Raw genomic sequence first — 14,336 nt, 5'->3', positions numbered from 1 at the left:
AAATAAAAATAAAGCAACCATCAAAATTGTCCAACACTTTCTAATTCTCTGGAAGGAAATAAAGAAATATGAACAATTCATGAAGAGCAAAACCAAGTATCTTTTAAAATAACATATGATTCTTCAAAGCATAGACAGTTACCTGGTTTGTTTTCAGACAAATCTTTGCTTTTTTTTTTAATTTTTTGAGACATGGTTTCACTGTATAGCCCTGGGTCTCCTGAAACTCACTGTATATAGATCAGGCTGTCCTGGAACTCACAGAGATTCACCTGCCTCCCTCCCAAGTGCAGCAACTTAAGGCATGTGCCACCACCACCTGGCATCTTTTTAAAAGGTTATTTGTGTGTGTGTGTGTGTGTGTGTGTGTGTGTGTGTACTCACATGAATGCAATGCCCCCAGATGCCAGAAGAGGGCCCCAGATTCCATAGAATATAGAGTTACACACATTTATGAGCTGCCCTATGTGGGACAGAACTCTGGTCCTTTGCAAGAGCAGCAGGCCTGTTCGTTGCTGAGCCACTTCTCTAGGCTTGTCTGTGGTTTCTTATGCAGTTGGATTCTTGTTTGCCTGTGGCTTTTTATGCACTTGGGTTCTTGCTTAATTGTGGCTCTTTGTGCAGTTGGAGTCTTGCTTGTGGTGATTTCTTGTGCGGTTGAGTTCTTGCTTGCCTGTGACTTCTTATGCAGTTGGACTCTTGCTTACTCTTGATTGAGAACTGAGGCAAAAGTGATCCTCTCTAAACATGCTACTCATATTTTGATCATTTAACATTGGCAGAGGAACAGCAAACTACAGCTGCAGGATCAATTTTAAGCAAAGCTCTATATGGGGAGAGCTCCCAAGAGAGATGTTCACCATTCGCCTCCCTGGTCAGTGGTTCCAAAGCAAAACCCATGTTCCTTCAGAGGAAGCCTGTTGTTTTACATTTCTAGGGACTAGCCTTTACCCAATTTTCATTGAGATATCAGTGAGACAGGATGACAGACCTTGTAGAATACAATGCACAGTTTCACAGATCAATGTGGTTGTCTGTCCTTTGACTTCTGTGTGGTTCCTGCTTGGGCACAGAGGAATGAAATGATGTTTAAGGCTCCCTCAGGATCACCCACGTACTTTCCATGAGCCAGGACTTTCAAGGATTGTGGAAATGCTCCATCTGGGCTGATTTAGCACTTGTGATGTAGGTAGTATAACTTAGGAAGTGTATATTTAATTTTAATGAAAAATGAATTTACAAGACCACCCAAAGCCAGCATGTCAGCTCTAAGACATGGTTGTAAAAACCAAACAAATAAACAAAACAACAAAAATACCGAGGTCATTCTTCTTACTTCCTATTTCCTTCCATATTTTCCTTTCATTCCCTGCTTTTTCTGTCTCACTTACCTTTGCCTTACTCTGTGCCTACTGGATACAGTAAGAGGGCAAAATAAGATACTAATAGTATCAGCTCCACAAGAGGTTAGGAAAACTTACACAACTGCAGGAGAAATGCATTTAGTGGTGGACTCTGCTGAGTCCCTGAGGAGAATTGTGTGCCCAGGGTCTTTTGCCCTCCCATAGGGTGCTCCTATTACCTTTGGCGGATGGAATCACAGAGCTGGGAACACGATGCCAGGACCTACCATTCTCTAGTACACAGTTCACCATTCTTGACTAACCCACAGTTTGGCTAACCAAGGGCTTTCCTAGCATGGTTATCAGAACACTAATCCTTGGGAGTAGCCTTGCTGGCCCACCCTTGTGCTACTCTAAGGAATGTGGGAGGTTTGACTAACTGATAATTGGACCTGGGTTACAAAGACCAACTGATAATTGGACCTGGGTTACAAAGCAATTACTTGTATCAGTAAATACTGGGATGGGAGATACTGTTGGGGTCTGAGTCACTGAACAGAGGAGGGCAGTTGGCCAAGAATGCTCTGCTGCATTATAATGTATGATATTGCTGAATATTACAATGCTGAAACGTTATGCTCTTATTCAAGATACAACATAGTGATATTTTATTTATAAATTTTTTTTTGAGATGAGTAGCTTTTGGAGCCTGTCCTGGAACTAGCTCTTGTAGACCAGGCTGGCCTTGAACTCACAGAGATCTGCCTGCCTGTGCTTCCTCCCGAGTACTAGGATTAAAGGTGTGTGCCACCGCTGCCCAGCTTAATATTTTATTTGTGTATTAATAAATAAAGCTTGCCTGGTGATCAGAGGGTAAAACTAAGCCACTAGAGGCCAAGCAGTGGTATGAGTTTAGGGCCAACCTGGGCTACACAGGGTCAATGTAGAAACAGATCCAGGTGATGCTGGCTCACAGAGAGATCCATCTGCCTCTGTCTTCTGAATCTCAGGATTAAAGGTGTATGACACCATTGCCTGGCCTCTAGTGGCTTAGTTTTACCCTCTGATCTTCAGGCAAGTGTTACTTATTAGAACATAAATAAAGTATCACTATAACACAAGATAATTTAGATCCCACTTGAATCACTGAGCCTACAAGCTACAGATGTTTCTAACCCCTTTTTTCCTCTTGCCATTGTAGATAGTATTGGCGAGGAAGGCTCATCGCTGCCGACCTGGGCCATTGTACTGCTGGCAGTGGGCTTTTCCTTGCTCCTGATCCTGATCATCGTTCTGATTGTAGTATTCTGCTGCTGTGGTATCTCCAGGAGAGAAAAAGAAGGTATTGTTTTCATGTAAATTTCTATGGGGTTTTCAATTTGTGGTACAAGCAGTTGAAGTGAGCGAGCTTATCATTCAAAAGATGAGTTTCGCCACAGTGAGATGTCACAGCAACCTGGCAGATGGCTGTCATCACACAGGCAGTGGACAAGAGCTGACAGGGAAACAGACACACTCTTGGCTGGCATGTGAACAAGTATGGCCACCATGAAAATGGTATAGAGGTTCTTCAGAGACTGAAAATGGAATTACTTGTGATCCAGCACTCCCACTGCGGGATGAATATACATAGGAAATGAAACACGTGTTTCAGACACACATGTGCCTTCCCATGTGTATTGCAGAGCAGTTCATGATAGATAAGATATCAAAACAGGCTGAATGCCCATCAACAGATGACTGTTAAAGGTAGTGCTACACACATGCACGCACATAGACACATGTATACAGGTACACATATGTGCATACATATACATATACACACATGAACACATCTGGATATACATGGCCAACATGCACATCACATTCATATATGTATACATACATGAACACACACACATGCATACAGACGTATACACACAATCACATAATGCATATAAACACATGAGCACACTTACAAATATGTATACGTAGACACACATGCGCACATGCATGGATACACACATAGACACATATAGGCACACATGAGTACACATACAAGCATGTGTGTGAACAGACACTTATATACATATATACTTAACATTTATCCACACAAGGGGATACCATTTAGCTTTAAAAATGTAGAAATCCCGTTATTTAGGACAACGTGACGAAATTAAAGACATTAAGAGAAAGGAGTCAGTTACCGAAAGGCCAGTGCAGTGTGAGCCTGCTTGTTTGTGGCATACTCCACAACAGAAATGGGATGGTGGTCTCCAGAGTTAGGGATGAGGGACTGGGCCATGCTGGTTAAACGATGCAAGGCTTTGTTTAGAGAGAACGTGTTCTGTAGACCTGTATCAGTCATAATAAATCACGGCTTGAAAATAGACCTTCAATGTTTTCCTTTAAAAGTGATTCATGTATGGAATGATGGGTGTATGGATCGGCTCCATCTAATTTCCCAATGCCCACTCACATCAACTTGTCACACGGTGCCTGCCAATTTACGTATTTATGTTTTCACCCCTGTGCTGCCTTAATGAGCCGGGACGGAGGTAATAGGGATGCTGAGCAAAGCAAAATTGAAACTAAGAGGCAAGGACTTCGGTCTTTGACAGGAACCATGGAAGGGGACAGGAAAGAGAGAGCTGTTCCTCTAGGGCCCAGGAAACCCTATCCAGAGACCAGGCTGTTCCCACATCTGAAAAGGATGAGATCTTGCTAGAGGCCTGGGTTACTTGACTTCTGTACTTATTTTCAAGGATAGACAGCTACGGTGATATGTCCTAATAACATACAATTGCTTTTCTAGAATAACATTGTTTGGGACATGCCTTTCCCCATTCTGTGGGGTTTAAAATGTCCCAGTACAGGCAAGGGTGGCTGCAGAGGTAAAAAGACAAGCATGGCACACGCTACGTCAATGGAAAAGGCACACATGTCTCATGAATAGATGTGCCGGGACACTTCCAGCTATGCGGAAGCTGCTGGTGGTCTGGAGATGGGGGTCTAGGATGAAGGGCCTTGTTAGAGAGTTTGACAGTCTGAAACTTCAGTGCGGAAGGATGATTTGACATGTGACAGCCCAGAACTTTCTAAGTGCCGAATCCTTGTCTTTTCTCTGATTTGAACACTTTCTACAGTTAAATTATTTTTTTGTAAGAGCTGAGGTGCGATGTTTGGGTGCCTGTCACTTGATTTGCGTTGTTAAATTCGCGAACACTTTGTGTGTGCGCCAGGTGGATCTACTGACTGTTTTCCATTGATCTCTCAACGAGACATGCCTGGTAAATCCCGTGATCTAGCGTAAGGACAGGGTCTGACTGTAGCTCCTTCATGGATCAGGCTTTGATTTGGGGGGTTCATTTTATTCCTTGCCAAGGGGAAGCTGGAGAGCAGTGAAAGCCTGTGAACTCAAGATGAGAGTTTGGATAGACCAAGGATTTGCTCGTGTTCTGCAGACCCGTTCCTTGCTCGCTGTAGTTCTGGTACTCTGGAAGCTGAGGCTGAAGGATTGTCACAATTTTGATGGTAGCCTGGCCTACACAGCGAATTGCAGGTCCATGTGTTTACATAATAAGACCCTGTCTTAAAAAATATTTCTGAGATGTGTATCTTAAATTTTGTCCTGTAAATGGAGACTGTACTTTAGTTGCCCAGTTGCCCAGACCTGAACTCATTTGTTGTTGTTAGTCAAAAGAGGATATACCTTCTGGTGGCCTGGCACACAGTAGGTAACCAACGACTCGTGTGACTGGCTTGGCTACTTAGAGCTCTTCTTGGTCATGGAGCCTACACAACACTGGGTATCAAATTCAATCAGTATTCACTGAATACACAAGGGGCATCCATTATCTTTCAGGTTCCCACAGAGTATTTACTTTTCTGATACTGAGTTTGTTTCCCTTGGGCTTTAGTTGTCTACTAATTCAGTGCAGGGTTACTTTGAATACGGGCTGGGTCAAAGTGAAGTTTATCAAGTCAGAGGGTCAACAAAAATTAGAGCTGCTTTTAGAACCACTGTCTCCATTTTGCTAACGGGATTTTCTTTCTCCCACACCATCTTTTGTTTTTCAGAATCTAGCTATCAAAATGAAATAAGGTAAGTTGGAAACCTCTTCAGCTTTTGGCCAAAACAAAGCCAAGTAACCATGGCAACACTCATGCACGGGACTATAGGGTTTGGGGGATTATGTTACTCAGTATCTACTGCAATCAGACACTCTGAAAAACATATCCAATCACAGACTCATAAACCAACCGTGGGCCATCTATAGAGGACTCGCTTAGGCGCTCTAAAAGATGGAGGTTGACTGAGCAACTGGCATTTGCAGCTCTCGCCACAAGAGGGCGCGGTGCCCTGTGACTGTTGGTGGCTGTTGTCCTGCCTGCTTTGAGCCATGCACTGCACAGATTGCACCATGACTTGAGGCATGTTGTAGGACAGAAAGCCGTGCCAGACAGATGCCTATAAGGCATGTGGCATTGCTCTGGTAGACAAATTAGACACTGTCTGCAGCTCGACCCAGCACTAAGAAGACAGAGTGAAAAATTCCTCTGTTTCATACACCATCCAGAGTGTCCACAGATTTATTTATTTATTTATTTATTTATTTATTTATTTATTTGTTTATTGTTTTTCAAGACAGGGCTTCTCTGTAACTGCCCTAGCTGTCCTGGAACTAGCTCTGTATACCAGGTTGGCCGCAAACTCACAGAGATCCACCTGCCTTTGCCTCCTGAGTGCTGGAATTAAAGGTGTGCCACCACTGCTCTGCTGCAAACACTTTTGAGGAAGATAATTCCAGATTCACAGGAATACATGCTAGCTGGTATTTTCACAAGAATACACAGCAGACAGTGTATTCTTAGGAATACATAGTATCTGGTGTGTTCACAGAATGCGTGATAGCCAGTGCATTCACAGGAATACATGGTAGTCAGTATGTTCACAGGAATACATAATACATAGCAGCCAGGATGTTCATAAGAGTACTTGATAGCCAGCATGTTCACAGAAATACATGGTGGTCAGTGTGTTCATAGTAATACATGGTAGCTGATATGTTCACAGGAATACATGATAAACCAGTGCGTTCACAGGAATACATGATAACCAGTGTGTTCACCGGAATACATGGTAGCTGGTATGTTCACAGGTATACATAGTAGCCAGTGTATTCACAGGAATACATGGTAACCAGTGTGTTCACAGGAATACATGGTATCTGGTATGTTCACAGGAATACATGGTAGCCAGTGTGTTCACAGGAATACATGGTATCTGGTATGTTCACAGGAATACATGGTAGCCAGTGTGTTCACAGGTATACATGGTATCTGGTATGTTCACAGGAATAAGTGGTAGTCAGTATGTTCACAGGAATGTATGGTATCTGGTATGTTCACAGAAATACATGATAACCAGTGTGTTCACAGGAATAAATGGTATCTGGTATGTTCACAGGAATACACAGTAGCTGGTATGTTCACAGAGATACATGGTAGCCAGTATGTTCACAGAAATAGCCAGCATGAATATCTCTACTTTCAGAGTTACAGAATCACCCAGAGTGTTTCAGATACAGCAGTTTTGTTGAAGATGTCTGCAGCCACATCCAGCAGTCAGTGTTTATTAGATAATATAGTTTCTAGGCTCTGAAATTTGAAAACCTCTTTGGCTATGTGCAGTACCATGAATGAATGTGTAATGGTTACCGAGCGACAGGTTCTTTCCATTCATCTTCCAGCCCTGATAAAAAACAGGTTCTGAGAGAGGCAGCTCCATTCTGAGGCACCATGCAGCAACAGTCTTGAAACTGTTCTTTGGGGCCTGATGTGAGATGAGGGAGAGCAAGGAAACAGATCCCGGTGCATATTTTAGCATTTCTCTTGACCATGGTTACCAGGGAGTCATAGCCTGGATTCCTCCTTGGCTGAGCAGGGTGATGGTTGCCATGACCTTTGGTTCTGTTCTCAGGATCTTAGAGGATTTCAAGGCTCAGTAAAGGAATCCATAGTTACTCAGCAAAATGCTGGAGAATAACAATAGGCATATACAACCACATGGGTAGCCATGACAACAGCTAAGACCCCCTTCCTCTGTTACACTCATACCCTTAACAGTTGGGTGCTGCTCTGAGCTCTGCACAGGTTTCAATCTTGCTGGTTTCTTACCATGGATGTATAGATCTTTTCCATTTTGTGGCTGAGGGTACTGAGGCAGAAAAATATTTCTAACATCCTGCCTGTAGAAGAGTCAGGGTTGTAAAGAGGGCAGCAGCTCCCAGAGCCAGGTCCCTCACCTATGTGCGGGGCCTGATATAGAAGGGATTGCCTCGTCCTGGGGGCATGATGATGACTTACTGCCTGTCCACATCTCCCGGCTTTTCCTTTCCATTTGTCCACACTGCTGTTTCCAGACACTTACATTTTTATGTTAAAATAACCACACATATTTTTCTTAAAGATTCAGTAAATATTTAGTGTAGAAAAGAAATTAAACATGAATAGTTCTGAGAAACAATGTTAATACTACCTGTAGACCCATTGTCTAAAGGTAATCAGTGTTACATATGTTAGTGTATGCATGTGTGTGTGTGACCATGTATACAAGCAGAGATATGGGTGCAGGCATTTTGTACAATCTGGGCCCTCACAACTGTTATCTAATAGCATGTTCTTTTTATCTGACACTATTCTGAAGGGTTTTTTTTTTTTCTGCTAACAAATAGTACTTTGGTCTGGAAGGTTTCTTTTTTTTCCAGATGGTTTTAATTTCATTGTTTCATGAAAGGCATGTATGTAGTTTAGTATCTGCCTTTTCTGCTTGGGAAGCATAAGCAACTGTCTATGTCAGCAAACACTATAGATATTTTTATAAATAATGCAATTTTGTTAGAGGGACTGGAGAGATGGCTCAGAGGTTAAGAGCATTTTCTGCTCTTGGGCAGGACCTGAATTCAGTGTCCATGCCAGGCAGCTCATGCCTACTTCTAACTCCAGATCCAGGGTATTGGACACCCCCCTTAACTCCTATGGGCATATGCAGTCACATGTTCATACCACACACAGACACATACATATATGTTTAATTTAAAACATCTTTAAACATTTTTATCAGTATAGATTTGTTTTACATGACATTTTTGTTCGCAAATGTAAGTGGAGGAAGGTGTACACAGCATGAAGTTCTTAGATACCTGTGCTGTGGCCTTGGCCAAAATTCACTAGTGAGTCGGTAGCCCCACCATGCTCCTCTCAGACCTCCCTTAGATAATTGTCTCCTTGCCCCCAACGGTAACATACTTCTGACATCTTTCCCCACATCTTAAGCTTAGATCTACATAAATGAATCGTCACAAATCTTCATTCAAACGTGTCTGCTCTCCAGGGCTTTCTACAGTGAGGCCCATGCACACTGTACCATGTGGGTGGAAATATTTTCTAATGAAAAAATGCTGTGCTCTTAGCTGTATGTGGGATTTATTCTTCTCGGCTTTATGTGGGACTTTGACAGTTTTCCGCTTGCTCCAGTAGGAAGGGAATATCATTCTCCGAGTGTTCTCTTGTGTCCCTGTGGAGAACTTGAGTGCCAACCTTATTCAGAGTTCTGTGTCATCCCCATGGCAGTGAGGGCCTGGACACACAGTAGGTGACTGTTGCCACTGTTGTCCAAGAGCAGTCCTGTGTCCACTGTCCCCGGCAGCACGGACGTCTATCACTCACTTATGTTAGCCCCTTGGGTCCTCTGTAGCTCATGTGTGAGCCATCTTCAGGCATATATCACAATTGTTTCCTTAGCAGATGCTCTTGGGAGTTGAGCATAAACGTTTTTCATTTTCTGGCTATCCATCATCCAACTTTGCTCCCTGGGGAGCTGCTCTCATCTCTGCTCTGTTTCGGGGGATCAAACCCACTGTTTTATACAAAGAGATACACAGTAATACTTTTGGTTTTCCACAACCCCTAGCTCTGCTGTGACATGAAGGCAGCCCCAGAAACCGTGATGACAAGCGGATGTGCCCGGATTTCAGCAACAGAGGGTGGAATATTGGGCTCAGGTTCATAGGTTACTGACCCTGTGTTTACTTAGGGGCATTTGGGGAGTTGAGTCCACAGACCTTCCATGATGAGCCCCATCCCTCCCTCTCGCTGATATGCAGGAACACACAGACCGTCTACCTTTGCTGAGCAGAAGCTGTAACCGAAATGCTCTAATTTCAGGAAAACGGCAAGCGTGAAGACAATCAAAGCAGAGCCTGAGACAAGATTAAAAAGTGGAAAGGAGAACTATGGGTACAGTTCGGAAGAAGCAAGGAGGGCACGTGAGTACCAGGCAGGCACAGGAAGACCTCCAGAGGGAGACGTGTGGGTTGCCTGGACACCAGCTTCTCCAGTAGAAAAATCTATGCACAGAACAATCCGTGTTTGGATAACTTTTTAGGAGAATTTTTAGAGTTAGGAGTAGATTTAACAATCAATCTCTCTTTCTGCTGAAAGCATAAATAACGTTAATAACTTTCAAGGATTTTTATTCCCCTTTAAAGCTATGCGATGACCCTTTAATGTACTGCATTCAGGTAGTTTCTTCCAAATGTAACTCGATTCAAGTTCAACTGACACACAGAACTCTGCTCCTGATCAGGCAGACAGGACAGTTGTTAGAAGGCTAAACTACTGTGAGAAGTCGTCCACAGAGTCTCGTCTTCTGTTGTCACATGGGGTAGGGACTCTCTGTAGGCAAGGTCGCAGCAGTAGGATTTGAAAGGATGAGGTCCAAGGGAAGGCGGCACATAAACCAATCCTTAGCACTAGAAAGGGTTGTCAGCCACATGGGTTGGCAAAAAATAAAAAATAAAATTCCCCTAGACCCCCAGCCAGTTGACCCTTGCTAAGATTGGGGTTCTAGCCTTCAGTATCCCTATCCTTTGACTTCACCTAGGCTGCCTGCCTGGTGTATCACAAATTCTACATCACATTAAAAAGTTCCACTAAGCATGGGCTGCTGTATTGGAGAAGCCCCCAGCCTCTTCCTGGGTTTCTTGCTGTTGTGTATTACCCGTTAGTATTTTGAGCATTTTACAAGTAGCTTGACCGAAATCGTGGCTTAGACCCAACCTCTCTGTCCTACCCTCAATGTGCCCTATGTTTATTTTCCACAGTCAGCTACTGAAGCCGTGGGTCATCTTGTGTCTAGGTGAGACCACGGTGTGAAGAAAGGAATTGATTTTTACATAGACGATGAAGTTTTAAGCTTATGTGATGGAAAGAGACAAACAGCTGTGTGCTGTTTGACCTTTCTTTATGACCCAACTTTTTCCCACTGGGCTCCACCCCTTAAAGGACCCATCATTTCCAATAGTCCCAAGTCGTTAGTACATGCACTTCGAGGAACATCCCATATCTGAACTGCAGAGATTCTTTTAAGCCAGAACTACATAGCAGCAAATATGCTTACATATAAATTCTAATTAATTATTGAATTATGCAACCTGGTTTCTTAAAAAAATCATATATTGCACTGAAAAAAAAATTCTTCTATTGCAGAGATTGCTTCTCTTCCTCCTAAATCTGGTGAAGTCAGCCTTCCAAAACAACACAACTACAGCTCTCCTTATCAGGTAATGGAGAACATTTTGAAAATTTTTAAAATAATTTCAAAATGCATACCTTGTGATAGGTACACACTGAATATTCATGACAGAAGAAGGGCTCTCTTCCCCATCTCTATTTCAAGCAGACAGCCGTTCTGGAATGGGGCAGGGAGAGGAAGTATCTCTTGCTTTCCTATAGCAGTGGCTGTAAGTCCAGCAGATGGTTTGGAAGGATGTACTCTGACTAGGGAAATAGTCACCTGAACCAACAAAGTCATGAACCACATGCAACTTGTTTTTTTTTCTTTGATGAAGGTCTCCAAGATGTTTGCTGTTCTGTCTTCCTGGGATCTGTAGAATTAACATTTACACTAGTACTTTTGGTTCCTTGTCTAATGGAAGGATGCTTGGTGCTGGGTTTGAAAAGCGGGAGAATAAATGTGGTTTGCCCTGCATGTGAGTTCTATGGCCATGAGGTTGACAGTGAGGAAGATCCTATTGGGACTGGAGTTTGGGTGGAGATGGGAAGAGTCCTTGGTCAAGAATATGGCCAGAACCGTTTGGAGGTTGGAGCTGCCATTGACAGAGATTGCTGAGGGACGAGAGGGTTTGGGTACAAAGATCAATATTCATGATGAGCATTTCTGAGGTCTCCATTAGACGTCATTGGAGGCTCAGTATGCAATTGAATGCATAAGTCTGCAGTGTTTGATGGACAAGTCAGTTAAAACTGTCAACTGTGAACACAGCATGTTCATTTTCTAACACACAGTCAACACTGGTTATCATACATGTAGGAGTTGGGGTTAATGTTGCAGAAAACAGTTTGTATCTGAAATAGTAGGCAAAGCATTGACAGCAACCTTCTCTGACCTGTACAAGTAAAACGCCTAGAGAGACCCACTCCAGGGGATCCCACCATGGGGGCCCCAATTAAGGGTGGACAACCTTCTCGTCCCTTTTGGAGAAGCTGCCCCTCTAGATTTCCAATCACTCACTGGGTGGTTTGATCTATATAATGATTGCTCTTGGCTTATGGTGATGGCACCTAGCAGATGCACCTTTGTGGTCCCTGATCGCTCTTTTTGAACACATGGATTGATTTAGATTTCCAGGGAGCTCTTCTCTGTGGTTTCCTCCCTCCCTCTGGGATTCAGTTGCCTGTGTGCGTTCTGCCAGTGACACAGAGCTTTTAAGTTTTATGTGGGCCGGAGACTGCCTGATGCTAGGTTAGGCAGTTTGGGGACTTAAGTGGTGTTAGGGGAACACAGGGAGCCAGCTGAGGAGATACATGGGGGAACTGTGGCAAGCATGAATGTTACTAGCTCTTAGTATACATTGTACACATTGTAGTCACCCCCTCAAGCAAAGTGGCAGGGGAACAGAGAGGCCAGTGTTTCTAGGTAAGGCGGATCCTTAGCTTGTGTGCCTTGGGATGGACCTGGAACTTTTGAAGCAGGGGAAAGGAGACAGGCTTTCTTTAGAAGCACTGGTGTGGTGACGAAGAAGTGGAAGTTAAAGGGAGCACTGGGTAGACTATATGCGTATGTATTGTATATCCAATTTTGGTAGCTCTATCTGGGTGGAATCACAGGTTGATAAAGACACAGGTGGCCGAGGAGTTCACTCCCACCCAGCTATGAGCATTGTGACTAAGTCACACTTCTTGTTGCAGTGACAAGATGCCTGGCAAAGGCAACATAAAGAAGGAATGGTTTCTTTGGCTCACGGTTTGGAGATACAGACCATTAAGGTCCCACAAAGTACAGAGAGATGGGTGCTTCTGTACCACCTCCTTTCGGTTCAGTATGGGACCCCAGCCCATGGGGTGGTGCTCTTACGTTCAGGGTGGGTCTTCCATTCCCTTAGACCTCTTTGGAAACACCCTCATAGATAAGCTCAGAAGTGTGTCTTTTAGGTGATTTCAGGTTTAGCTGTGTTGACAGTGAAGGGAAGCTATCCCACATGGATACCCCAAGAACACACTTCAGAAGCCTCCATCTCCCCAACGCCTTTCTGGCTGCCTTTTCTATCAAGAATTTCCTGTAGACAAGCCCATGTGTTTGCCTAGGAAGAGATCCAAACAGGGTTCACTAAATAATTTCACCTGGAATGTATCTGGTGTGAGTGAGGAATGGGAATGCTGGTGCTTGAACAAAAGAATGGAAGATGACATTTCAGAACTTCAAGAGGATGCTTCTCAAAGCTGTTCTGAAAATATTCAGGGAGAGAAATTTGACAGTTTCAAGCCATGCATAGCCAGTTAAGTGATCAGTTGGTGGGGAAAAATAAGATAGTAGCCCTGGTGCTGAATGTACCGGTAATGGTGTATTCTGTGTTTCCTGGGGGGGGGGGGGGGGTTGCAAAGCTTCAAGGCGACCTTAGCATCAGCAGTGAGTGTTTAGGTCCGTGCAACACCAATCAGACCCCAGAGAGAACTGTCTTTGCCTAGCTAGAAACTTAGTGGAGATATTGAATGGCTGGTTCTTGCTATTCCCAGTGGGGGATTTTAGGGAAAGCATTCCCTAAACTTGACAGGGCGGTCACGTTCAGCCAAAGGGTGGCTGTGCAGGTGTGTGTCCCAACACTGCCTCTAGGTAGCCCATTTGGAGTGTGAATTGCCATGGGCTATGCTTTCTGGGAGTCACATTGAGTAGCCAATGAGCTGGAGGGGTGGTGGAGGGAAGGGCTGTAGCCAGGTGGACATAGGATTTTGTGAGGTCACCTGGACACATGAAAGTTTCCAGTGTGGCCACAACAATCCATTTCTTACAGTGATGGTCAAGGTGACTTTTAAGCCCAGGGGTTCCTTTGAAGGCCAGATCCCACATGCCCGTCTAGTCTGGGAGTCTTAAAGGTGTGATGGGCACTGTTCTCAGAACTCTTGACTCCTGTAAGGATGTTATCGTCTGTGTGCCCTCCATCCTCCAGTTCTCTTCCACCCCGCTCTGATCCCTGCTCCTGGAACGCTAAGACAGGTGTCTGATAGCGTATCCTTTGTCTTTTTATCCTCCCTTTTTGCTGCTTCAGTGTGGCTCCAATTTGTCAAAGCCCACCTTACATTGACATGGGGGCATTTCTGTACACACATGCCCCTTAAGGTCAGTGCTGGCTCCCAGCTCTTCTCCAGCTCGAGATGCTGGCCAGTTAGACTTCAGGACTATTGACTACATCTGTGCTGCTTTGCAGACCCCCCCCCCCCCGCCTCCCACCCTGCAGTCTAAACTGAGCTCTCTAGCTGTGAGCCAGCCTGCAGCCAGTACCGTTCCTAGTCTGGGCTGCTGGGGAGCTCAATGGGCCAGATAAATGGCCTATCCATAGAGACACAGGGTGCCACAGCCACAAAGGCTCCTGCTTGGCGCTAATAGGCCTTGGAACGGGCAAAGCTTAATTCTGTAAATAGCGCAGCAGCTGC

The 14,336-nt window shown here is 44.3% G+C and overlaps 1 protein-coding gene across 2 annotated transcripts in view; it reads left to right on the top strand.

The window, feature by feature from the left end:
• Window positions 1-14,336, top strand: part of Igsf5 (immunoglobulin superfamily member 5) — a 39,201-nt gene that overhangs the window by 21,229 nt on the left and 3,636 nt on the right. For both annotated transcript variants that reach the window (XM_041673180.1, XM_041673179.1), the window contains 4 exons: window positions 2,545-2,685; window positions 5,403-5,427; window positions 9,552-9,652; window positions 10,875-10,948. In XM_041673180.1, coding sequence (XP_041529114.1) covers window positions 2,545-2,685; window positions 5,403-5,427; window positions 9,552-9,652; window positions 10,875-10,948 — 341 coding nt within the window. The remainder of the gene's footprint in view (window positions 1-2,544; window positions 2,686-5,402; window positions 5,428-9,551; window positions 9,653-10,874; window positions 10,949-14,336) is intronic.

The sequence above is a fragment of the Microtus oregoni genome, unplaced genomic scaffold (assembly GCF_018167655.1).
Source record: "Microtus oregoni isolate MIOR12 unplaced genomic scaffold, Mior012 000023F_ref0000262, whole genome shotgun sequence".
In the NCBI taxonomy this organism is placed as follows: Eukaryota; Metazoa; Chordata; class Mammalia; order Rodentia; family Cricetidae; genus Microtus; species Microtus oregoni.
This window is presented reverse-complemented; position numbering and strand designations above follow the sequence as displayed.